The sequence below is a fragment of the Callospermophilus lateralis genome, chromosome 8 (genome assembly GCF_048772815.1).
Source record: "Callospermophilus lateralis isolate mCalLat2 chromosome 8, mCalLat2.hap1, whole genome shotgun sequence".
In the NCBI taxonomy this organism is placed as follows: domain Eukaryota; kingdom Metazoa; phylum Chordata; class Mammalia; order Rodentia; family Sciuridae; genus Callospermophilus; species Callospermophilus lateralis.
The window spans coordinates 98,557,730-98,584,199 of NC_135312.1; the positions used below are offsets into that span (position 1 = coordinate 98,557,730).

Consider the following 26,470-nt stretch of genomic DNA (forward strand, 5'->3'; position numbering starts at 1 on the left):
AAAAAAGTGGTTCAAACCACTAGGGCTGGGGTTGTGGCTCAGCAGTAGAGCGCTTGCCTAGCACATGTGAGGTCCTTGGTTTGATTCTCAGCACCACATAAAAATAAATAAATAAAATAAAGATATTGTGTCCAACTATAACTAAAAAACAAACTGGTAATTGACTTGCTTTGAGGCCATTAGTCTTCCAGACACACTTTCATATAATGTTCTTTAGCCTGATTTTTTTTTTAAAAAAAGAAATCAGACCACAAAAAATCTGTAATAATTTTGAGGAAAAAATGAAGGGCTATGTACAAAGATACAACTGGAACTGCAAATGAAATAATCTGATGACAGACAGAAGACTGCAATGCTGTGGCCCATTTGCAGTAAGAATGCCACTATCATCTGGGGAAGAAAACTTCTTTTCCCTGTTTGTTCTGAGATCCCCACCAAGAGACAGAAAAAAGGTCTATTTTATTTTTGTGCATTTCTGGTTGTAGTTACCCCTCCTGCTATACATTGGTACCCAGTAAGTGCCTATTTATTGATGAGAAGAAAGGCAGAGTTGGGAATGAGAGATATAAGTGCAAGAGCTTGGGAGAAATAAAAGAATTAGTCACCAAAGCAAGTTTCTCTGTTTCATGAGATGATTGCCTCCTAAATCATAAAATTGGTTTTCTCTATATTTTCTGATGACTATTCGCAACAGGAAGAACCAGCTACTTCAAGTGAATTATAGGTGGCTGACTCCTCCACTAAATTCAGGCTGGAATTTTGCAGTCACATGACTTTGTCCACCTAAGTTCAACCAAGGACTTCCTGATAGCCCTATCTTGTCTTTCTAATTCTCTGAGTTTGTTTAACCTGAGCAAACTCTTTCTCCCTGAAAGTCCTCATGGACATGATTTGGCATCTCCCACTGAGCCTCTTATGTTGGACAGTCAGGGACGAATGTATTATACATCTTGTACTGTTACTCCTCTCCCTCCAAAGACAGCTGGCATCACTTTGTTATGTGTTATAGGCCTAGAACACATTGTCCTAGGCCCTAGGACAAAGTCAGGTCATGGGATCAGAGAAGCTAAGTTGTCTGTTTCTTTTGGGGGGAAAAATATCACTGAATATTGTAAAAGGAGGAAAAAGTAAATTATAGGGCAGTAACTATTTAAATATGAAACTTTAAGAAAAAGTCTAATAGAAAGCTCTTTAGGTTCATGCTTCAGGAATCTTCCATCCATCCCACTTGTACAGATTCACCTAGGAATCCTGAATGCAGATTCCTGGGATTTTTTTCACCCCCCTCAAACTATGGAGTCAACATCCCTTGGGCTAAAAGACAATTTAAAAAAAAAATCCCATACATCAAAGCTAGTTTTTTCCCAGAAGCAAATGCTATTATGGAAAATAAAAAGACCTAGCCTCCCACCTTCCAGGTTTACCAGGGGTCCTGTTTTCTATCTCACCTAGTTTTGTGGCCTCTAAGATAGAAAGAACATGCCTGGTCTTTCTTTAATTCCCTTCTCACATGGGACCCTAGGTAATTAAGGATCCTTTCTAATCCTAGTCCCTCCCTCTCCAACACTGAAGCTAAGAGGCCCAAAGATGGGTGGGATTGCTGAGATCTGTTTCCAGAAGAGACAAATAAGTGTCCAGTGGTCCAAAAGAGCATCCAAAAGAGAACTGACTTGCACATCGATTGGCCTGAAAAATCCCAAGATGTGCCCCAGATCCCAGCTGATACTGTTCTTCATTATGGGGGCAGTAGCTGGGCTCTGGAGCCTGGTGAAACAGCTGGCCATCAGGATACCATTTCTTTCATCAGATCTTTTGATTCTCCAATCATAATTTTTTTTTAAAAGTAATGATAATACTTGCAATGGATAGCATTTTGTTTTCATCCCTGTGGAGGAACCTTCTGATTTTCCTGGGGAAAAGTATGAACTTGGTAAAATGGGCCAGGCCTCTCTGTCGATTTGGCAACATAAGCCTCACAATTTGCTTGTTTGGGACCAGAGAAAGCAGAGCTGAAACAGGGAAAGGAACCCTGGGATGTAGAAAGGCCTAAAACCTTTGTACTGAAATTCTTAGCTCTTCCTAAGGAGCCAAAGGAAGTGAGGGCCCTGTGGACTGACACGTGGAAGACAATGTCTGCGCAGCGACGTCTTCTCGATTAACCTTTAAACTCTGAGAATTTTAACAGCATAATTCTTTTTTTTTTTTTCTCTCTCTTTAGAATAACAGAGGGCCCAAGACAATAAATGTTTGGTTAGAAGAGGGAACTGGATCTTCAACTACTTGCTCTGGGCCGGGTAGTCTCCCGGGTTCGTGGGGAGCCTTGCGCGGGAGGATGCGCTTGCTTCCCAGTCTTGGTTCACTGCTTCAGGTGCCTCAGCCCCCGGCCCCACTTTTCCTGGACAACCCCACAGCTCTCCCGCCGCCACCGCCGCCTCCAGCTTCCCCTCCCCTTGGCATTGCTTGGCTTTAACTTTGCGCAGCTTCTTTTCTTGCCGGGCTGGTTGCTGGGAGGTGCAGTGGGCAGTGGCGGCTCCCGCTGCGAGGCTGGGGGAGGAGAGGGGCCCCGGTCGAGTGCGGGAGGCGGCGAGAGGCGCTGGCTTCTGTAAGCTCTGCCGGTGGGGGGCCGAGGAAGGCTGTCGACTCGGAGGAGGCCGAGGTTGAGGAGGCCGGGGAGGGGTGATGATGGTGTTAAATGTGGCCGCGCAGCTCCCCGGGGAGCTGCCTGAAAGGAGAGTGCGCTCACCAGCTGACAGCGCGTGCTCCGCTCCAGACGCTCCGCACCGCGGCCAGGAGCCTCTGCCAGCCCCTCTATTGTCAACCCTTCTCTAATTAAGAAACACTCACATTACGGCAAACTACCCCCACGCTTCTGGGTTCCTGTCCTTTTCTTTATCTTCCTCCGACTTCTCTCCTCCCCTGCCTCTCCCCTGCGTCCAAGGATTTAACCCGTTCTCCACTCCATTTGCCTTTTCTTGTTAGGGGCCTAGAAGAAAGGACGGGAAACTTCTATGGTGTGGGTTCTGCTTGGCCTAGTGGCCAGGGCGGTTGGAAAACGCATATCTCTATTTTCTGTCCCCTGCCTGGGGTCCCACCCCCTCTCACAAAATAATTGCAAACATTTCAGCTACTACCCGTCGTATTTAACTCTCACCAGAACTTAACTGTTTTTTTTTTTTTTTTTTCCTTCTAGATTGCAGTTGACAAGTTTGTCATTGACAAGTGGATCCTCTATTTTCCCTTTCCTGTTCTTTTTGGGGTTTGGGGCAGGTCGGATAAAGTTGATAATCTTTTTCTTCAACTTTTCAACTGGACACAGGAGAGAAATATTACAAGATATGCTTTAACAAAAGACTGCTTACTTGGTTCAGGCTTAAATTTCTAAAGTCAATAGAAAGGCCTCATGAAAGTATTGGTCCTGCATTGGTTAAGATTAAGGAAATTAGTGTCTCTCTCTCTCTCTCTCTCTCTCTCTCTCTCTCTCTCTCTCTCTCTCTCTCCCCTCCTCTCTCTCCCGTCTAGACCCCAGTTGGCAATATCCCATAAAGAAGGTGTTAAATTTACCAGTTGCCAAAAATAATCTTCCGTCAGCTCTCCGTGAAATCAAATAAGTTTCCAAAAGTGTGGCCAGCCAAAACCCTCCACAAATAAGGCAGTGATGGGTTGGAAGGCAAAGGCAGAATATAAAGCAAGCTACTTAAAGTATAGAAAATTCAAGAAAACACCAGCAGTGTGGCAAAGGACTAACCCGATTTATCTATCTTCATTACTTTAAGAAATGCTGCCTCTTTGTTTGTTTGGGTGATATTAAGCATGCTTAACTTGCACACATAGTTGATTCCTTTGCTAGTATCTTGGATACTTGGATCTGACTTTGGAAGGTAGAAGCTAATTGCTAATAATGGAGAGAAAGGAACCAGTCAGCATGGCAGGAGTGGTCTGGCATATGGGGAATGAGCGCTCAGAAATACTCAATATTCAAGTTTCCAAAATATTAATGAGATTATAGCAACCTGCAGCTATATGTTACAGCTTGTTAATGGAGTGTAAGAGAGCGAGCTGCCAAACGTTTGTTATGCAAACTCCATAACAGAACCTTAAAATGGAAATGTGATTGTACATCTTTTTCAAAGAAATGCCAGCATAAAAAAAAAAATAAATAAAAGGAAAGAAAAGAGGTTAAAGTTCTCACTTGAACTTTGAGCACTCAATTTACCACAAAGTAGTTTGACTTTTTGTTCATGTCTGGATGGGTTAGAAGAATTCATTTTAAGCCTTTAATCAGTGTGATATAGAACTTCCAGTCTGATATGGTTGTTTTTCTCTTGAGAAGAAATGTCTTCCTTAAGTGAAGACAGGGTTATCCCCTATATAATTCCACTAGCATTTAAAAGTGTAAATATTTGCTTATGATGACACAGTCCCCACTGGAGCATTTAGATAGCTATAGCTCCTGTCCATTGATGTTCTTAGAGAACAGTTCTGTGGGAGCCTCGATCTGGTGAGCAGGAATACTAAGATTTAGTTTTGGATATTGGCCCTTTCTGGCTTTGTGATTTGAGGACAAATTATGGGCAGAAATTTCCTCATTTATGAAAGGTGTGAAGGAAGATGTTCCTGATGTCCTCTCTGTTTTGCAATTTCTGAATCGATTAAAAGTAATGATTTTGATGAGATGTTTTCCTTCTGTGGTTGATACAAAATGAGCATAAATGGCTTTGAAAAATGAAATGCAATTGTTTACTTTGAGAAAAACAATCACATTTTTTCTTCCTTCATTCGGTCCTTACCACTAACAGGTAGAGGATTTTAGGTCCTCTTCTCTCTCTCTCTCTGTGTCTCTACACATAACAGCAAAACACATCGAACAAAGTAGCTATTAAAATATGTGTTTTCTCATTCTACAAGGTTGCTCTATAGCCATGCCTGTTTAGCTTGTTTATTGAGAGTGAGATGGAAGTGTGCTATAAGCAATCGCTTGGTTTATTCAACAGCCCAAAGATTCCTGATGCTTATCATAGCACAGCATACTCGGTGGGTGCAAAAGGTTATCTAAAGGACAGGTGCATTGTTTCTGTCCCTGGAAAGTGTCACCAGCTAGTGTTCACCTCACCCAGAGAGCTTGTGAGGCTCTTGGCTTTGCTTGATCCGCTTCACCTGAAAGCCAAGGATACTCAGGTGGTCAGTCGAAAGTTCCATGGTTCTCTATGGTTGGTCAGAACCTGTACTTCCTAGAGCATTACTTTTTCTACAAACCCAGGTTTTGGAGCCTGTCAATTTTCTTGTGGTGCTCTCCCCTTCTAAAGGTGCTGAGATAGGAGAATACAGGAGCTTGCAAACTCACCTCTGCTAGCTTTTTTCTTTCTCCTTCCTTCCTTTCATATCCTGCAATTTTAAAAAATTCCAATGAAAACACACAACATAAATTATTTTGCTTAAAACCAGCCTCTCAAGTTCATCGATGTTTATCTAGTGGAATGTTGTGATATCCTAGTTCTCCTATGTTTGCCAAACATATATATTTTAAAATCCCACTTTCTAAACACACACCCACATGCACACACACACACAGTTTTATCTTTAAAATCTATGATCTTGAAATCTCAAATAGAATTTTCTTTAGTGAGGACACCTGAGGTGACAGTGGTAACACCCTTAAGTTTCTTCAACTGACCTTAAATGTAGTTGAATGTATTCTGCAAAGAAACCAATTCAGAAGGATAAAATAAGAAAAACATTAGTTTCTATATTGGAAGAAGAATTGTTTGAAAAGAAAAACTGAACAGAAGTTAATAATTTCCTACAGCAACCAGCACCCTTCTAATTTTTGAATCAATGATCACCAATTTCCCTTATTCCCCACCTCCCCAATTCTCCTTCCTTCTTAGAAACCCCCTCCCTGGAAAGAAGTGGGGGTATGGAGGAAAGGGGGGGAGGAAAAGTGGGGAGAGTTAGCTGGTGCTGTGTATTTGACCTACTTGAAAAGTTTTGGGCTTATCTAGTTTTTGTAAGTGAAAATAGCTAACCCTGATAAATTTAACTACTAACTAGATCCTAGAAGACCTAAAAGACCATGGCTCCCCTCACAAATACTATTAACACTAGGAGTAAGACTGGAAATTCTGGCTATTCAAAAGGCAAAATTGCTGCAAATTTGGAGAGTTTTATCCTACAATTTAAATTATTGACTCAAGTGCTTTTCTATGTATAGATGCTACCCAAAGGCACAAAGTTTGCAACATTCTTCTTTTAAAATATTAGGTCCTATAAATTTGGATTTGATAGACTACTTCCTTAAAGTCTTCCAGGCTATTTAGAAATCATTTTCAATAAGTATAATGGGATGGAATAAGTAAGTGACAAATAAAAGTTCCTTTTCAAGTTTATTGTTATCATTTGCAAATGTAAATACATAAAACAATGGCAGTTGGCTTTACTAAATTAAAATAAAATTATCTCGAGTAGAAAATGTAAAAAAATGAATCAAGATAAGTAGAAATGGTAGCAAACACTCAATAATAAATAAGTTTTCTAACAATAACAAAGCAAAATAAAATTGACCAAATGCTTTTGACACTACTAGATATGTTTTTATTTTCATTTTTTAAACAAACATTTGCAAAGAGCATAAAGATTATAAGTGGCCGTGTTTAAAAAACAAAAAACTGGTCTGCAATTGGCAGTTGAATTTCTCCTGGAGCCGCAATAGCAGCGACTGATAAAGTGCGTGCGCCAAGTTTCCTAAAGGACGCCAACGTTCTGGCGATCGGATACACATACTGGGTATGTTTATACAATATATAAACCCGCAAAGGTCCCCGTTTTCTAACAATTCCATAGTCAAAAGTTATTCACTTTGGAAGCATTGACTTTGCGATTCATAATGCATTTGGGGAAACAACTTCAGAAGACTTAACTCTCCCACACGAGTGCGCGCAACACACAGGAATGGATGCCCAGGGCATAAAATAAATTAAACCCAAACCAGTGACAGAAAAGATGCGACGTTTTAGCAGCGTGTTGGCAGAAGGGACTATAATAATGATGCCACATCTGGGTACATATAATTATACCATATCTATCTACAGGGGAAAGCAGAAGGTGGAAGGACGGGCAAAGCTTTAACAGCAAGCTTTCATCAAACAATATGAGCCATAGGAAGTTTGGAATAGCGGCGGCTTTTGCAAACCATCAAATGTAGCTGCCATCTGAAGCCAAGTCGTTGCTAAACAACGACCATTGCAAAGCAAAAATTAAAGGGTGCGGGGATATTTAACCGCGGGGCTCCCCGCGCACTGGGGAAGGGCAATTTTGTTTCTGTCTCCGTTTTCAGGGTTTTGTCACCTTTCTAACTTGCCTCATCCGAGTCACTGTAATGGGAATGGGGAGAAAACTCCCCGTCGCTTCTGTGGGACCGGGGGGAAGTTTTGCTACTATCCTCCTGCACTGGCTGCAGGATGCCCCCAGGCAGCGAAGGCGACAAGTTTTTTTGCGCCATCATCGCTGTCAGGGCGCTGTCCTCGAAAGTCGAGAAGTGCAAAGCGTCTAGCTGCACCGAGTAACCTCCCGCGGAGGACGGGGTGGAAAAGCGTGTCCGACAACTCCCGGGTGGGGTCGGTCGCTGGCCCCCTCCGGAAGCTGGTTGAGCCCCAGATGCTGTGGCTGTGCCCGAACCGCCTTCGTAGGAGGCTGCAGCACGAAGGTGGTGGTGGTCACTTTTGCAGGAAGCTGGCGGCGGCGATGGCTGTTCCCCGCCGCTGGGGGTTTGTAGTAGCTCCGACAGGGCGTTGATGTAGATCTGGGCCATCTGCAGGGTCTCATATTTGGATAGCTTCTTGTCGTTGTTGAACGACGGGATAACATTGCGCAGCTGGTCAAAGGCATGGTTCAGCCCGTGCATCCTGCGCCGCTCCCTGGCGTTGGCCGCCAACCGTCTTTGCTTCTGCACTCCATTCACCTGTTTGCTGGAAGGGGCTCTCTGGCGGCTGCAGCCCAACTCATCCACCACCACCCCTCCTTTCAGCTTGCACAACTGTTCCCGCACTTTCACCGGTCCCGGACTTTTGCTGACGTTGCCGTCGCTGGTGCTTCTCCTTACCAGATCCCCCCGGCCGTCCGCCTCGTCTTGGGGCGCAGCGGCCTCCGAGGCACCCAGCTCAGGAGAATGCAGCAAATACTGGGCGGCGCGTGCCGTACAGATGCCCTGCAAAGTGGGAGCCAGCCAGGCGCGTGGGTCTGTGCTGTCCAGGAGGGACAGCTCCGCCGGGTAGACTGGATGTTCTCTCGCCTGTAGGGTGGCAGGTGGCTGGGGCGGCGGTTGCGCTAGGTGGTGCGGCTGAGGATGGCGATGGTGGTCCCCCAACTCCTTCACTTCAGCCCACTCTTCAGCATGTAGCAGGCGGGACATTGCACTGCAAAGGCTCGGGGAGGTGTTTCGGAGGCGGCACTGGTAACCCAGCAGAACCCAAACCAAAAACAATAACAAAACCCCCCAAAACCCTGCCTGGGTCTCTTCTGCAACGTCTTATTCTTTTTCCTTCTCTTCGACCCTCCCCCACTCACTTGGAGATCACACACCAGGTCGCGTGCAACGAAGCTTCTCCGGTTGCTGAAGGCGCTGCGCCCCTTTAAAAAGCGGCACGCGCCAGTGTGTCTCCCCCCCGCTCCTCTCCCAACCCCCTCCTCGCGCCAGTCGCGTGTCTGCTCAGCCAATGAAGGGCGCGGGCAGGCGCGTGCGAGTAGCCAATCAAAGAGTTTTTACACCCAGAGAAAAGTTCCAGTGTGCAGAGAACTTGGGCGCCCGCTCATCTCTTTCTTTCTCTTTTTCCCCTTCTTCCCTCTTTTAAGTTCCTGACATTCATTTGCTGACTGCGGGCCTGTAATTCGACTCTCGCGTGTGTCACCGCCCAAACGGCGGAGTGCGTGAGCTGGTGCGGACCTGGCTTTCAGCTGGTGCCCCTGCTGTCCTAGGTCAGACGTGCGCCGCCACGGGCGGCTCGGGGCGAGGTTGGACGCGCCTGGCGCCGGGAGGGCACTCACAGCTGAGAGCTGGCCGGTCCTACGCTGCCTCCGAGCTAGGATCACAACTCCCATCGCCCAAAGATTTTTAATCTCTCATATATAATATGGTATGTGTATGTATAAAATTTGTGTATAAATATCTCATTTGTGTGCTCATAGATGTAAAACTATTAGATGATGGCTCTCATTTAAAATTACTAAAAGAAGGAGAAGACATTAATGTCTCCGAACGTTTCTTAATTTTACTACGTTTTTTCGTGTCTTGCCCCAGAGCTAGTTCGTCTTTGTTATGCAATCTTTTTCTTAATGAAAAGTAAAGCTGTGTACAGTTAGGGTGCACCAAATTCCACTCCTTCAATGCTCTCCGAGCCGGTTCCTCAGCACCCTTGCGGCCAGTTAGGTTATGTTCTTCAGAAAACTCTCTGCGGAGTATAATTTTAGGGCAGGAATATCGTATGTACAGTTTTATGCATAGAGTTTACACACACGCACACACACAGCAGGACTCCTTACCAGAGCCAAAAGAGAGTGCCCAAATTTAAAAGAATGGTGCCTGCCTTTCCTGCAATTCTGAACACTTTCAAACTAATCTGCCTCGGGAGCCCTGGCTTTACTACAGCTTGTGGCTTCTTCTGCAATTACCCAGAAACTATAGCCTAACCCACTTCTCCCCAGGTTTAGTTTAGTTAGGGTGTGTATTCCCCTAGCGCAAAAACCCGGGAGGTCCTTGGCGAGGCTGGGACGCCAACTCCCAGGTGAGCACTCTCCTCTCACCGCTTTAGCTTCTGCCTGGTCTAGTCACAGCAAAGAGCCAATCAGAAGCTCCAGGGCTCGGGCACGCTGTTACTTGCGTCCTGCGCGCCCCAATTACAGGCGCTTCCTGCAGCGACCCTGGGGCGCTGGAGTGGGTTGCAACCAGTTGGTGCTACTGTGGCTGTCATCCCGCAAGCAGTTTCTTCCTCCCGGAAAGGTAGTGAAAAGGAGAGCCAGCAGAGTATCCTGGAGCCGGTCTTTGCTGGGTTCAGAGGCAACTGATAGGTGTTGTCTCTAGTATTCGCAAGGACTTGATCCCCACCTGCCATCTGGAACTCCTTGGACAGAAGAATTTCGGCTACTGGATTGGATTGGTGACACATATATATTCCAAACTGTAGTGTTGGATTGGTGATATATATACATACATGTATATATGTGTGTGTATACACACACACACACACACACACACACATATATATATATATATATATATATATATATATATATATAATAAGATAAATCTATATCTGTGTATCTATCATAATTGTGGAAAGAGAACAGAGTGTGTAAATGATGCTTAATACATCTTCGTCTGTTTTTTACTCATCCTCGTTCATTTGCTGGCGTGCAGAAACCCTCCAGACCTTCTGACCTAAAGAACCAGAAAAGTCAGAGCTAGACTTTTTGAGTGTTTAGGCTTTGTTGAAATTAATATGTTAAATAAAACCCAGCAAAACCCAAAAGCCTAAACCTAGTTGAAAACCATCTATGAGAATAATAATAAAAGGTCATTATGTGTATTTTTTAGAGACAAAATTTTCCAATATTTGAGTGAGTGGACTGGGTAGTATTGAAATCAACGAATGGTGCTCTTACCACAATTAATGTTACCATGTAAAATGTGCCACTTAAAAATAATTTCAAGTAGCTGTAAATGCCAAAGTTAAACTCTTGGAAAAAATGATTTGTCATTATTTGTATATGTAAGGTAGTGTAACAGTTAGAGCCCAGAAATACCAAGTCATCTATATTGCATTTTATACTTCATACACTGACTTTCCTCAACTGGATCTGCTGAAAGGTACTGCTGAAATTCTTTCATACACTATCACTACTAAAGGTGTCGAATGTTCAAATGTTCCTTGAACTTTCATCTTCCAAACTTTCTATCTGTACATTAAATGACTGTGTAACTGCAAAATATTCATTTTCCTTTGAGCTCAGATTTATGGGTTTCAGCCCAATATTTACTGAATACATAGAATACTGATCCTAATTTGCAGCTTTATAGTTAATTAGCATTATTTCTTTTTTGAAGCCAATCTCAATTTCTAGGTGAGTAATTTAGAGTGCCCCAGTGATATGTGGGACTGTACGAGCTTCCACAATTTGTGGTGACATGCATTTCTTTTGCCCTTAAAAGAAATAGGGAGCTGTCCACCCCACCTCCTCCTTTTCTCTTCCTTCTCTTCTGTTAGGTGGAGCTGAGGAAGCTAAGCATCTGGGATGGAGAAGGGGACACAGGGCCCTGTGCATAATATCAGAACCTGAGTAGTGTAAGCCCTAAGGCAGATTGTGAAAAGGGATGCAAGTAGAGTGAGCATCCAAGGGGGCTGGAGGGTGGCAACAGCAGCGCAGCCTGAGGGGTTCTTTGTGTGGGGGCAGCCATTAGTTACTACAAAAGAGTTGTTGAATAAAGTAAATATCTGAGAACAATGAGAATTGGTTACTCACTATCAGAGAAGGGAAGAAACTTGTAGTGTTGGATTAAAATTGGAGATTTTGATATGAAATTATGATTTTACTACATAGGAACAAACACAAATATGTGGTGTGTACATAAATGTGTACCTATAGATGTCCTCTTCATTTTCAGAGCTTGACATCAACAATGAACATGTCTAATTCCAAGATTTCAGTTTCCAAACAAAATTTTGACCAAAAGGAATCATGGCTCTTTCAAAAATGGGTTGAGTCCAGAAATGGAAGAGAAAAAAAAAAGCACAAGGTGCGCCTGAAACATCTTACTATGTCAGAAACATGAAGTGCTTAAAGGATGATGGAGACGTGTCAAAAGACCACAGAAGCGTGCTTGAAGCCCTTTCCACTGACAAGTTACAGGAGAATGTAGATTCCAAAATAAATATCAATAGTGACAGATTTCTTCCCATTTGAAATAAAGGAATCTTATTAATATAAATAGAATAAATAAACACAATGAAGTTTGATAAATATGTATTGGCTACAAAATTTGTAACCAATATGTAACCAAAATATTGATTACAAATGAAAGAAGATTGACACTTAATGGAAGTGTATGACAAACATCCACTTAATCAAGTGATCAAAGTTAACATCACTTGCTATTAGGCAAAATGAATTTATGTGCCACTTATTAGAATGCAGAGGACACAGCCTGATATTCCTGTCAAAGATGCCTACCCTTTTCCTTGATTAGTCAAGATAAAACATTAACCCAATTCAAACTCAGAGACATTTTAGAAAATAACTAGTTTATCATCTTTCAAAGTGACAGGATTATAAAAGGCAAACAAAACCTCAGGATTCCCAGCTAGAGAAGACTAAGGAAACATCATAAATCTGATGCCTGATTCTAAACAGGGTCCTTTGCTAATAAAGAATATAATTGGAACAATTGTCAAAGTTGTATAGTGTCTGCGAAATAAATGATAAAATTAATTTCCTGATTTTGATGGTTATAACTTGTTATTTAAGAGAATGTCTCATTTTTAGGGAATAGTCACTAAAGTATTCAAGGATAAAGGAGCAGGTTAATGGTTTTGTTAAAGGGTATTTGTACTATATGTTCAACCTTTCTGTAACTTCAAGATTGCCTCAGAATAAGAATAAACAATGCAACAAGCAAATGAAACAGCCAAATTTAGTTTGTTCATTATATCTAAAGGTACTAATTCAAGTCAATCCAAGAATTTTACCCAGGGTATTGAGGCCTGTAGTCATTACAGACACCTTACATTAAATTTTGCTCTGCTCAGCCACAGTAAAGTATGTATCCAATGGGTCTGGGAATTCTCAGCTTTTAATGAATAATTATCATATATTATTCAAGAGGTGCAAAAATTGAATATTAATTTGAAAAGCATTATCTTATGGGTTATTTTAAATAAGAATTTCCAAGTCATGATCAATTTTTAACCAGTGTCCTGATGAGGTCACAAACATTAACAAACAAATAACAAAGAAGTGTTGTTTTTCACTATTGGGCATAGTCTTATCAGTTGGCAATTATGATTAAGAATTAAACATTTATTCTATAATTCCTATCTGAACTGTATTTCAGCGTAATCAAAGGGCCTGACTTGATGAAAATGTCTTTTAAAAAATAATATAATAAAGGTAGAAGAAATAAGAGATTTAGAAAAATAAACATTTTGCCATTCTTAAATGAAAACATTTGCTGATTAACACTGATCCCTGAGGTAGCTCAGATCTCTCCGTCATGCGACCCTCTTCAGACAATGCCTGGTAGTCAGCACTTCCGAGGTTATTCTGCAAAACAGCATCAACAAAAATGTGATCAAACATTGGAGAAATGTGGGACAAACAGAAATGAAGTTTCAGAAACAGTGATGATAGCAGTGCTATTCAAGGAAGAAGGAAAGATGGGAAATCTTCCTAGGGTAATCTTGGCAGAAGGAATCTTCATTATGAGCGTCCTGGATATGAACTGCTTCCTTCAAAACTCCAGGAGGGTGATCAAAATGTGACCCACTCAAGTCATCCACAGTAACAAGAAGAGAGGGAAATGGTATAATGAAGAACAAATCCATATTACCATGTGGAAAGATACAAATCCGGAAGAGAGAGAAAAGAGGAGACACAAGGAAAAGCCATGTGGAACTGGTTCAAGGTCACAGTTCCATATGGGAGAAAGTATGACAAGGCATGGCTAATGAATACATTCTAGAGCCACTGCAGTGTTCCCTTCACCCCGGTTGATTCCCACTACATCAGAAATCAGACCCGGTGCTTTCTCCAGGATATTAAAACTGCTTCTGCGTTGAAGGATATCAGCTACAAGATTTGTGATGAGGATAACTGAAAGACATCTGTGCCTGAATCCATGCAGAATAAGTTCATGCCAGAACAAGTAGAGCAGCTAAAGCTGTCTATGGGCAAATGATATGATATCTCCTAGCAAGTTCTCAGCCTTGCTGGGCTATGACATTGACATTATCCTGAATTGAAGAAACTGTATGTTTGCCACCCTGAAGATCATTGAAAGGATTTCCCTGAGCACTTGTCATTGAACTTGGAAAACAATAAACTCTACCAGTTGGATGGCCTGTCTGACTTTATAGAAAAGACCCCCAAAGTCAAGATCCTGAACTTTTCCAAAAATGAGCTGAGGACCTCCAAGGAGTTGGATAAGCTGAAAGGGCTAAAGCTATGCCTAGACGGGACCTTTGTGCAGTGCCTTCCCAGGCCAGTCTGCATATGTAGTAAGTGCCGTCCAGGATTGTTTTCCCAAGTTGTTACACCTGGATGGCCAGGAGTTATTCATACAAGTTATCATTGACCCTGATGCTCCCAAGTTAATAAAATCCTGCACAGAAAACTATAAAGAATCTGAGTCCTTAAAGAATCTAGTTCTGTAATTCCTATAGGAGTATTACTTGATCTATGACTATGGAGATCCACAGGGTCTGTTTAGCGCTTACCATGATGAGGCCTGCATCTCCCTAACCATTCCCTTTAACCCCACAGACCCAGCCCCAAATAGCTTGTGCAGGTACTTCAAATATAGTAGAAATATGAAGAAGCCTGAGGATTCCAACATGCAGAGACAGCTGCTGAAACACACAAAACATGACATTGTGGACTACTGCAATGTGTTGCCAAAACTGAGCATGACTTCAGTTGCCTTCTGGTAGATATGTGGTTCTAGATGGAAATAATGCTCTGACTCTCTGTGAATGGGGTGTTCGAGGGAGCAGAAGGAAATCCTCAAGGACGTGTCTATGCCTTCACCCGGACCTTCCTTGTTATCCCTACCAGCTATTCCAGTATATGTATCATTAATGTTGAGCTGATTATGAGGAATGCCAGCCCTGAGGAGATCCAGAGCTCTTTCTCCATCCCAATGCCTGCACTGTGCTCCACCTCCATGCCTGCGCTCTCCCAGGCAGGTTTTTTCTACATGGTCTATGATGAGACTTGAATGGTCTCAGAATGCCATGAGGACAAGTGGAACTATACTAGAGCTGTCAGTCTTCATTATGCTCCAGACTGAGGGCAAGATCCCAGAGGAAGCCTTCAAACAGATACCATGAAAGGAGTCCTTGAGTGCCGTCTTCCTCTTCATCCACATCCCATCACTTCCACTTCATGCCACATCATTGTTTCTCTGTCTTAAGCCATGTTCATGATGCGTTGGAGATCTGGCTGACCAAGAAGCCAAAGTTAACTTGTAGGCTAGGTAACATAGCCTTCCAAAGGGCCAGTTATTCTGTTTTCCCTATTGAAGATGGCTGCTTATTTTCATAATAAAGATTGATATTGCACTTAAAAAGACAATGAATGAAACAGATTAGATTTCATTGGGGAACATTACAATGGAGGGGTCAGCCTGTCTCATTGGAGTTACTGATTAATCTTAGCATCATTTAGAGTAAAAGACCCCGATGTTATGTGTCTTGGTTTCATGAATTATAAAGTACAAAGACTTTTTTGAAGTATTTTTTAAAAGGAAAAAATAAATAAATTTGATTGTGATTAAGCCTTAGAGATAATCTATTTACACGATGTACAGGGGATCCTATACTAAATGGTCACACAAGAATGCAAAGAGTAAACTCACATTTTATAATATTCTACAGAATACCATTCAGTTTCAAACAAGTCTGCAACATGAAGGAGAAAGGAGGGAAATGAGAAGCTGAAGCCCTGGATTAAGAAAATCTTAAACCATGAAACACAATATGTGAGCCTTGTTTAGATTTGGATTCAAACAAACAATAAAAGAGCTTTTTTAAAAAGATGATTGGTGAAATGTGAATATATAGATCATACTGTCAAAATTTTAAGGTAAGCTGGGCACAGTGGCACATGCCTATAATCCCAGTGGCAGGAGGATCACAAATTCAAAGACCAACCTCAGAAACTTAGTGAGACCCTGTCTCATGTCTAAAAAAAAAAAAAAAAAAATTAAAAATTAAAAAGGCTGGGGATGTGGCTCAATGGTAAAGTGACCCTGGGTTCAATCTCTATTACTGAAAAAAAAGGGGGGGTTGGCTACAAACATTAACACAGTGTGTGTGTGTGTGTGTGTGTGTGTGTGTGTGTATGTGAGAGAGAGAGAGAGAGAGAGAGAGAGAGAGAGAGAGAGAGAGAGATTGTTCTGCATAAGGTTCAGATAGTCAAGGTTCCCTTATCACAGAACTATATTTTGAAATAATGTTAAGACAATGTTTGGTGTACTGTTGTTTATTCCAGGTGAATGTGAACTGCTTCTTGTTATTCTTCCTGATAAATTTACGAATCCGATAGCTGCATATAAGTGTAGCAGTAACCTAGCAGCTGAGTTTGAAGCCATCATTTGCCTAAATTTCCAATAGTCTACTGTTGTCCACCATGGTACATCTAAAATTTTTGTAGGTGTCAAGGTGGCAAATTACATGGGCACATGATGGAGACCACTCTTCCTGCATCCTTTAGTGGTTTGCATTTCTGAAAATAATACTTAGTCTCTGTACTTCCCTACAGTATGTGACATTTTTATAATTTACCATCTCAGAGGGGATGCACTTCTAGATTCCAAAGGTTAGGACCAAATATGAGGTTTCTACTAACTCCTAAATATATCCATCCATATTAGTAAGTTTTCTGTTATATAATGAATTGCTCAAGGTTGAATACTTTATAAAGAAAACTACTTTATTTAGCTCATGGTTTTGATGGTTCAGTGGCATAGAGTGGACATTGGCTTGGCTCTAGTGAAGACCTCATGGTGCATAGTGTTACAAAAGTGGGAGTGCATGCAAGAGAAAAAGATCACACAGTAAGCTAGAGAGCGGGGAAAGGCTCTTTTAAAGCATATCACTCTGGTAAGAAGTAACCTAGGTCTCAGAAGAATTACCTTAATATCTTCTGAGGGCACAACTTCCATGACTGAAAGACCTCTCACTAGGCCCCATCTCTTAAATGCCCCACTTCCTCTTAAGGTTTGCACACTGAAGACCAAGCTCCTAACCTATGAACTCTTGGGACACGAACCATGTCTAAACCATGGTGCCATCTAACCAATGCACAGGAAACCCCAATAGATAAACTTGGTTGGGATTCTGTTTATTACGTAGCCTTCCCATGCTTTCATTGTAAGGAAAGATTCATGGTAGCATTTTGGTTTTCCTGGCATTGCTGTCAGTTCATGCCCTATATTTAGAAAATGCTTTAAAGTTGCGTATTATTATCTCCCAGGTATATTGTGGTAACTATTTATAGGTCAATTTACAAAAGAATTGGAGGAATTCTCAAGGAGTCCGATACCCCTTACCATTAATTAGCTCAAACTGGCTGAAGTATAGAAACTAGGAAAAGATTAGTGAAGTGTTTTGCTGTGTGTGTGTGTGTGTGTGTGTGTGTGTGTGTTTGTGTGTGATGGTGATGGCTATCCTATCTACTCTTGGTCTTTTTTGGTCATATAGATTTATCAATACCCGTTTTAGCTATCTATATTTGTTTCCTACTGGTATTATAACAAATGTTTCAATCAGAGTAATCCAGGGAAACCTTCCAAAGGAAAATTTTAATATAGTAGTTCCCCTTTTCCATGATAGATGTATACCAAGACCCCAATAGATGCCTGAAACCATAGGAAGTACTGAATCCTATATATATGATTTTTCCCATTGCCCCACACTATGGCCACATATCAGAGTTAATCTATCCTTCCGTGATTTATGCCCTGGTTCCTCCCTGGCATCAATAGTCTTAATGCTTTGTTGATACATAAAACTATCATAACAGATTGCTATAAACATAGTTTCTTAAAATTACACACAGATTTATTACCTTGGAGTTCTGGAGGTTAGAGCATTCAAATCAGATTCACTGGATCAAAATTGAAAGTTTCACATTTCCACCCATTTAACATTGGTCAGTTCTCCTAAATTTAAGAAATCCACCCCAGCATAATACTAGGACTCCTAGGACATTCAATCCTAAATTTTTGGTAAGTTCCCCCATATCACTAACCTGCCTTTTCCAGCTTTCACTGATACCCTTCCTCAGTTCACCCCTTGAGATCCCTACAGCATAAATTTTAGGTTCCTCTAGGTAGATGTCCAGAATGTTGCAGAATTTTAGGGAATAATTTCCTTGCTTCTAAAATAAGAATAATCCCGCCCCCATGAGCCAGATTGAGATTTGACCCTAGCTTCATGTCTACAAACTATTGAGAATCACCAAGTGAACCTTGGCGAAAGCAAATGTCAACGTATGAGGCATTTTGTTCCTATGAGTTCTCTGCATGGTGTTGAGGTGAAGGAGTTGACTACTCTTGAATGATGGAGAGTGAGTCAATTCTAGATGGTTCAGCAGATTAGGAAGATCTAAGCACACCCATAATACATCTTCATTTCAGCAGTCAGATTCCCATTTGTTCTCTTTTTAGGGTCTTGAATCTAAATTTCATGAATTTTCTAGAGCTATGTAATAAAACCTTCTCAGCAATTCTATTACTGACACAATGAGGCCTGGTTTCCAGCCTGCACTGCCCTCTGGCTGTAGCACACACAGGTGTGATAGAGATTTTCTTAATTTTACATGTGTCTCGGGTTGATTGTTGGCTGACTTGGGTCCACCAAAAAAAAAAAAACCCCACAAATGGTACTTAAGAGCAACCATTCATCTCCACAGGTTTTATGATAACCACTGCCATAAAAATATGGCACATAATATAAATTCACTATACTGTCCTCTGTCTTCCTCCTGTCCCAATTCACCACAGATGAAATTCTTAGTAATATTGACCCTGCAGCAGGCCAAAGATTATCACAACCCACTTCCCATTAATAATGCAGCCTTTGTTGCTGTATGGTCTGTTATGCTAGAATTCGGGACCCCCAAAAGACCACCAGAGACCAAGATCGATATAAACAGCAAAGAGATGTTTATTGTGAGCTAGCTCGGTCCTCTGCACGCACACAGCAACTGGTGACGCTGAGAGGCCCCGAGCCCAGGGTTTGCAGCAGTTTTATACATTCTTTGGAGAAGGCAGGGACCCCCACATACATCATAGCATCTCTTAGCAAATCATCACACACCGCGGGAAAATCAAATAACAACTCTAAAACATGATTAGTACATTCACTGCTGGGAACAAGTTGGGTAAGGGTGATTGGTCAGTACAAAAGGGGGATTCATTTGAACTGATTGGTTTAAGCCAAGAGGGGTGTACGTGCTGAACTACATGGTTTCTCAACACCATAAACTACTGGGAGGGTCATCTGGCATCCCAGGTATTTCCCTGTCTCATGCTGATTGTTGGCTGCTAGGGGGTTGCTATGGATCCCCACCTAGCCTGACTAGTGTCGCAGCAGATGTCTCCTGTTATTTGTAGATAAACAACTTAAGGGTGGGAATGTGCCTAGGAGCGCTCTGTGGGTCTTTCCAAGGACAAAGGTCATGTCCCTTCCTTGGACAGGCTTTGCTCTGAGATAGAGGCTGGTTTTTCAGTCAACGAGTGGTTCAGCCCATAAATTCATCTCAGGGTAAGCATTCTGGACCACTTCTAATATAAGTTAGTTTAGTTTGGATATTCTCAAAAGTCTATCCTTAAACAAGGATTCAGGTTGTGGTAGAATGTATGTTTGATTTTAAATTATTTATTAAGCTATAGACTATGATGTGTTTATACTTAAGTGTTTGATGGTGTACATACGCTAACAATTAATTTTAAAAATATTTCAAAATCTCCCTTTATACAATGTGAACAAAATATATTCTGGATGGATCGAAGACTAAATAATCAAGTGAGTAAGAGACTTTAAGTGATATCAGATTAAATAAGGGCATTGTAGGCATAAAGTTACTGAAAGATTTAATGATTAATTAAGTAATCAAAAATGTAGTATTAAGCTGGGTGCAATGGTAAATGCCTATGATCCCAGTGATATGAGGAGTGAGGCAGGAGCATCACGGGTTCAAGACCAACCTGGACAACTTAGCAAGACCCCATCTCAAAATAAGAAATTAAAAGAACTAGGGATGTAGCATGAAAAACCAGCCTCTACCTCAGAGCAAAGCCTGTCCAAGGAAGGGACATCACCTTTGTTCTTGCAAAAACCCACAGAGCACTCCTAGGAACATTCCCACCCTGCTAAGTTGTTTATCTACAAATTACAGGAGAGATCTGCTGCGCCAGGTGTCCCTGACTCAGTCAGGCTAGGTGGGGACCCAGAGCAACCCCCTAGCAGCCACCAATCAGCATGAGACAGGGAAATACCTGGGATGCCAGGTGACCCTCCCAGTAGTTTATGGTGGTTGATAACATGTTGGGAAACCATGTAGTTCAGCACGTACACCCCTCTTGGCTTAAACCAATCAGTTCAAATGAATACCCCTTTTGTACTGACCAATCACCCCTACGCAACTTGTTCCCAGCAGTGAATGTGCTAATCGTGTTTTAGAGTTGTTATTTGATTTTCACGCGGTGTGTGATGATTTGCTAAGAGATGCTATGATGTATGTGGGGGGTCCCTGCCTTCTCCAAAGAATGTATGAAACTGCTGCAAACCCTGGGCTCAGGGCCTCTCAGTGTCACCAGTTGCTGAGTGCGTGCAGAGGACCGAGCTAGCTCGAAATAAACACCTCTTTGCTGTTTATATCGATCTTGGTCTCTGGTGGTCTTTTGGGGGTCCTGAATTCGAGCATAACAAGCACAATAATAGAGTTCTGAGTTCAATCCCCATTATCACAAAAATCAATAATCAATAAAATGAACATAATATTAATAATACTTGTTTATAATAAAAAATTTATAAACTATAGTACATGCATGGTGAAAAAAAAACATTTTCATGCATAAAAATCATAAAAATTTAAAGTAATGACAAATTGGACCAGTCGGTCATAGTAGCTCACAAGTGCAAGGCCAACTCCAACAACTTATTGACACCTTATCTCAAAAGATAAATAAATAAACAAAAATGGCTGGGAATGTGGCTCAGTGGAGAAATGCCTCTAGGTTCGATCCCAGTACCCAAAAATAAAAAGAATCATGTAAATGACATGCTGGAAAAATACAATAATTGCCGCAGTCTGGCTGGGCACAAATCACAAGCCACTCAAGCAGGAACTAACTTTATTTCCAAACTCCCCAGAACGTCACCCACGCGGCCCTTCCAGGGACACCACACACCAACCGGAACTCCTTCCACCAGAACTTCACCAACCAACATGAACTCCCCAGGAATCCCCTCGAGAACTCCAAAGTAGCAGGAGCCCAAGGTGGACCTCAGGGGTCTATATACAATTGAATACACAGCCTGTTTCAATCCAGCATCATCCAGTCACAGCAATTATAGACAGCTTAACTTAATTATAATCATCTTAATGGCTCACCTCTCAACCGTTACTTCTAGCAAAATGCCAGGGGCCATTCTGAGTGCTGTGGCACTCAGCAAACAATTTTTAAATATTGTGAGTTAATATACTTTATACAAAAAGAGCAATTAAATTTGATAAGAAAGTGACTAGTCCTGAAAAAACAGACAAGCATAAGAGCAGGTAGCTCATGAAGAAACAGTAAAAATGATCCATAAAGATGAAAAGAAAATTCAACTAGGAAATTCAAATGAAAACTATAAGAAAGTTTCAGATTGAATACACAGGTGCCCCCCTGAAACACCATTTAAATGATAGAAAAAGGACACAAAAGGCAAAAATTTGCAAGACAAAGAAAATGGGTTAAAGAGAAAATAACAAATGAAAGACGTCAACAAATTTTTATAAAATCAAAACCAGGTGGCCAAGTGGTAATTGACTTGGTAAAATTGTGAAAGCCAACACTTTAAAAAAATTATTTACTTATTCTAGTTAGGTATATATGACAGTAGGATGCACTTTGATTTATTGTACACAAATGGAACACAACTTTTCATTTTTCTGGTTGTACATGATGTAGCATTGCACCATATGAGCAGTCATATGTGTACCTAGGGTAATGATGTCCATCTCATTCCACCATCTTTCCTGCCCCCATGGTCCCTCCTTTCTTCTCCTTCCTTTTTGCCCAATCAAAATTCCTCCATCACTCCCTGCCACACATACACACCCATATGGATCAGCATTCACTTATCAGAACACGGGGCCTTTGGTTATTTGGGATTGGTTTACTTCGTTTAGCATGATATACTCCAACTCCATCCATTTACCTGAAAATGACTACACTTTGCAGGGAAAGCCAAGGACAAGATCATTTCCTGCCTTCGTACCCTGAAGGTGTTTAGCGCTGGCTGCACCAGGTATATCTGAAAGTGGGGGCAAGGGAACGGTTGATGGAGGACAGATGGCAACCTAGTATTGTTATTGGTGTGGTTGCAAATTGGGGCATCTTTGTATTTCTAAGTCTCCTTTCTTATTGCTCTCCATTCTAAATTGAACCTCTGTTCCTGTAGATAATAAATGGTAATGATCCTTTCATTTACTCTCACCAAAGCTTCCAAAATATTTTCATGTATATTGCTGTTATTGGGACAATGTTTAAACTCTGTTTTACAGACAGACTCTCTACAGTGTACATGCTATGCCCATTATAAGACTGCAAAAGTTACAATCTTGGTGTCACATGAATGAACATCATAGAATAATAATGCTTCCTCTCCTCCTCCTCCTCCTCCTTCTTCTTTTGGTACTGGGGATTGAACCCAAAGGCACTTAATAACTGAGCCACATTCCAGCCCTTTTTTTTTTTTATATTTCATTTAGAGACAGGGTTTCCCTAAGTTGCTGAGGCTGGATTTGAACTCAAGATACACCTGCCTCAGCCTTCCAAACAGCTGGGATTACAGGTGTGCACCACTGTGCCTGGTCATAGAATAATTATTTAAGTGAAAGTTTCTAAGTAATGATTCTGATAATCAATTCAATTTAGAAAAATATAATAATAGTTCTCCCAGATAGCTTTTATAAAGAATTTTGCAGATTCATTAAATATATGTATATTGAGCACTCTCCATGTATACAGCATAATACAACCAAACAAATTTCAGACTTGTGCTGGGAGCCATCAGCCAAGTAGGTATGACAATCTCCTTGCCAGCGGCAGACTTGACTCTTGCTAAACTTGCAGCAGCTTCCCAAGTCTGTTAGGCCAAAGACTGTAAACGTCAGTTCCTATGCACCTTGGACGCAAAGGATCTACTTTTAGTTGTTGTAGCCACATAAACATCTCGGTTCTCAGATGAGTTTTGGTTGTCCCTCTGTCTAAAATGTTCTATACTCTCCACTTCTATTCCCCAAACTTCTCCTTGTTGTTCTTAGTTTAGCTCAAGCTTTTCTTCTTTTAGTAAGTCCTCAAAACTAGTTCAGTTTTCTTTGTCATATACTCACATTGAAGTTTATTCTTTTCCTCAGGATTTGCCTCAGTTAATGAAATATTTGTAGATATGATTGTTCAATGCCTTTCTCTGACCCCAGAGTGTGAACTCTGTGACTTCACGCTCTGTGATGTAATGGGTGTCTAGGGCATGGTTGGCACTCAACGAACATAAGTTCAAAGAAAAAAAAAATGCCTTCAAGGAGTTTAACTTTGTTTTGTTAGTTAAAAGAATAGCTTACTTGTCACCAAAGTTTGATCTAGAAAAACAAAGCAAAAAACTCTTTTCATTTTCAGCATAGAAAAATTTAGCTTCGAGAGGAAAAAAATGGAAAATTTGCAATTATTTTTACACTAGAGACTATTATAATAGAGATGAGATTGTATCTTGCTGATACAATTTTCAGACCTGTACAAGTATATTCAGTTTGAAATAAATTGCATTCAATAAATAATTGCAGACCACTTGATTTGACCTTCCCAAAATATAGATGGTAAGTGTCAGAATCTAGTGGTTTAGATACTAACAGATTCTCTGTTAACATTGAAAAGTTCTATATAAATTCTGGACTTATAAAAACCATGAAAGGATTTAATAGAGAAGAATAGAACTCACACGAAACATTAAAAACCAATTGAAATTTACTCAGCAGTCAACTTAAGCATAACTGTACATACAGCATATTGGAAAGGACATAGGACATAGAGCAATATTCCTCTGTTAGCCACTTTCAGTCTCTCATACGAGGGAGACTGTGGCTCTGTCTCTCCTGGTGCTCTTCAGATTGTCTTCATTTTTAACCCAAGGGCTGTAATCCACTGACTTCTTTTATGTCCCACACTGATTCATGCCATACCGGGTTCACTTAGAACAATCACTTAAAAAAAAAACAACAGTCTTGGTTGCCAATAGTGGAGAGCTCTTAGTCTGTATGAAAGTGTACAGAGTTCAGGCTTTAAATACAGAAATGTCCCTACTCTCCCCACCATTGTGTCTACTGGCTGGGTTCCATCTGTGGCTGGAACTAGTTCTCTGAAAAGCGTGGCACTCCCGCCAGCCATGGGCTCTTGTTCAGTTACCTCTTCCTGAAAAAGGCTGGCTGCATTACTCTTTTTTATCCCATGTGTCTGCTTCTCACTGGGCAATCGCTGTATCCTGATGTGGCAGTGGGAGAGTTGATTGCCTCTAATTTTGTAAAATTGAGGCCAACCTGGAACGGTCACTGCGTGTCACCATCAAATGTCCCTATGGCTACCCATTCCTGGTGTTTTGCTATAATTGTCTCAGGCTTGCCTACATGTCATCTCTTTTAGAGTGTCCTCTCCCTTTCACATAGCCTTGGGAATGCAAGTGCAAACAATTAATCAAAGTACTTTATTTTTTATTACCAATTTTTAATCACCAAAGAAGGAATTGGACTTCAACCAGGGAAATTATTTACTGACAAAATTTTATTGATAAAATAATTTATCAAAGATTTATGAACAAATTAAAAAATCTCTAAAAAAGAAAAATTATACCAACCAAGAGAGTAAAAAGCACATCCATGGGTAAGGAAGGGTTTTTTAAAATTTTCCATTGGCTACGTTAAGCAACATCATTAATACTGAGGATTTTACTTCTCAAAAAATAACTAGGATGTAATATTGCAAGTCACAAGAAAGGCTACTGTAAGACAAATGTCATATGGGGGTGGGTGACTCCATCTCCTGCCCAGTCTCATTCACCCCAATACCTGTTCTAACATCTTAATTTGTTTCCCAACTTGGATCTGTCTATTCTTCTTCCTCAGCCGCCATGACTTGGAGATCATCCTGTTTCATATGCGTGGTCTGTCATTTCAGCAACAGCTTTCCTTCCTGGCTTGGGTCTGCTCTGTGCTGGATCCTTTGGCTCAGTGCCTCTGACCTTGGGTGGTGGTACTCTGAGTCTCTCTGGCTCCCTTCCCACATCAAGTGGTGACTGTAAACTACAATAGAAGACACTGTTTAAACATGTTTAAGTTTATTTTAGGAGTTAAAACAAAATTTTAATATTATAGTCTTAGGAAAAGATTTGGGTATTTCTCAGTTCACTGAAGTGCTGTCTTACATCAGTTACATCAGGAGGAGAGTGTAAATTATTGTCCATCCCATGTAAAAATATTTTGTAAACTGATACCAGCATTGAATGAAATTTTTTTCTATATTCCCTTTTCTTTGCTCTAGGAACTTGAGGAATGGATTACAGTGAAAATTTTCTCTTTTAGGCTTACAACCTTATTTGGGAGCTCCTGGGATGCCAGTTCTATCATATCTTTAGTACAAAATCATCACTATTCACTTGGGAGAACTTTTATAGAAATTTTATGCTATTCCTAGAGGCACAGGCATATATGCTCTTAGTTTTGGAGAAGCTGGTGGATTTTAAGAAGAAAGACTTTGCTTTCCTTAAAGGACTGCTGGTATCATTAGCTCCCCTGGCAGTCTATTGAAGCTTCTGCACAGGACTGAAATGGAGTTAAGAGTTTCAAGCCAGGCTGGATAGGACTGTGCCAAACAGACTGAACTCAGCTTAGTTCAGCCAACCCAGAACCCATACTGAATCATCACAAATGGAAATCCAGTTCAGGGCTTGGCCTTGTGGGTAGATAAGAAAAATTAGTGGCATTCTTTCCTGTCCCATTGGTGTGTGTGTGTGTGTGTGTGTGTGTGTGTGTGTGTAATTAGAGGAACATATATAATGCTTGTAATCCAGGAACACACCTTATCATGGGTCTGTTGAACAGACCAGGAGTAGACAAATCAAAATAAGAGTGGCAAGAGCCAGGTTGGTCTGAGGGATGAACTGCTAAAAGAAGAAACATGTCACCAAATCCTTGCTTTAAATGAATGTCTAGGATTTCTCTTGCTAGCCCAACTATAAGACGTTAGGCAGTCAGCAATAGCTTGCATTTTTAAAATTGGGTCACTAACTCCTTAAGACAGTCTCTCTCTATTCTGGGGGGCATGTGCTCAACTGGAATGACTGGTGAGTCCTCTGGCAGCTGGAGCCCAGGTGACTCCTTAAATCTTCACAGTCTGATTAGTTCTCTGGGGCCAAGAATGAGTTTGCTATGATAGGACTTGGGGACA

General features: G+C 41.2%; 1 protein-coding gene and 1 pseudogene across 1 annotated transcript; one reads left to right on the forward strand and one right to left on the reverse strand.

Moving 5' to 3' along the window:
• Window positions 1-7,345: 7,345 nt before the first annotated feature.
• Atoh1 (atonal bHLH transcription factor 1) lies at window positions 7,346-8,404 on the reverse strand. The gene has a single exon (XM_076865287.1). The coding sequence runs from the start codon at window positions 8,402-8,404 to the stop codon at window positions 7,346-7,348; it is 1,059 nt and encodes a 352-aa protein (XP_076721402.1).
• A 971-nt stretch (window positions 8,405-9,375) lies between these two features.
• Window positions 9,376-14,977, forward strand: LOC143405762 (nuclear RNA export factor 2 pseudogene; annotated as a pseudogene).
• The last annotated feature ends 11,493 nt before the right edge of the window (window positions 14,978-26,470 follow it).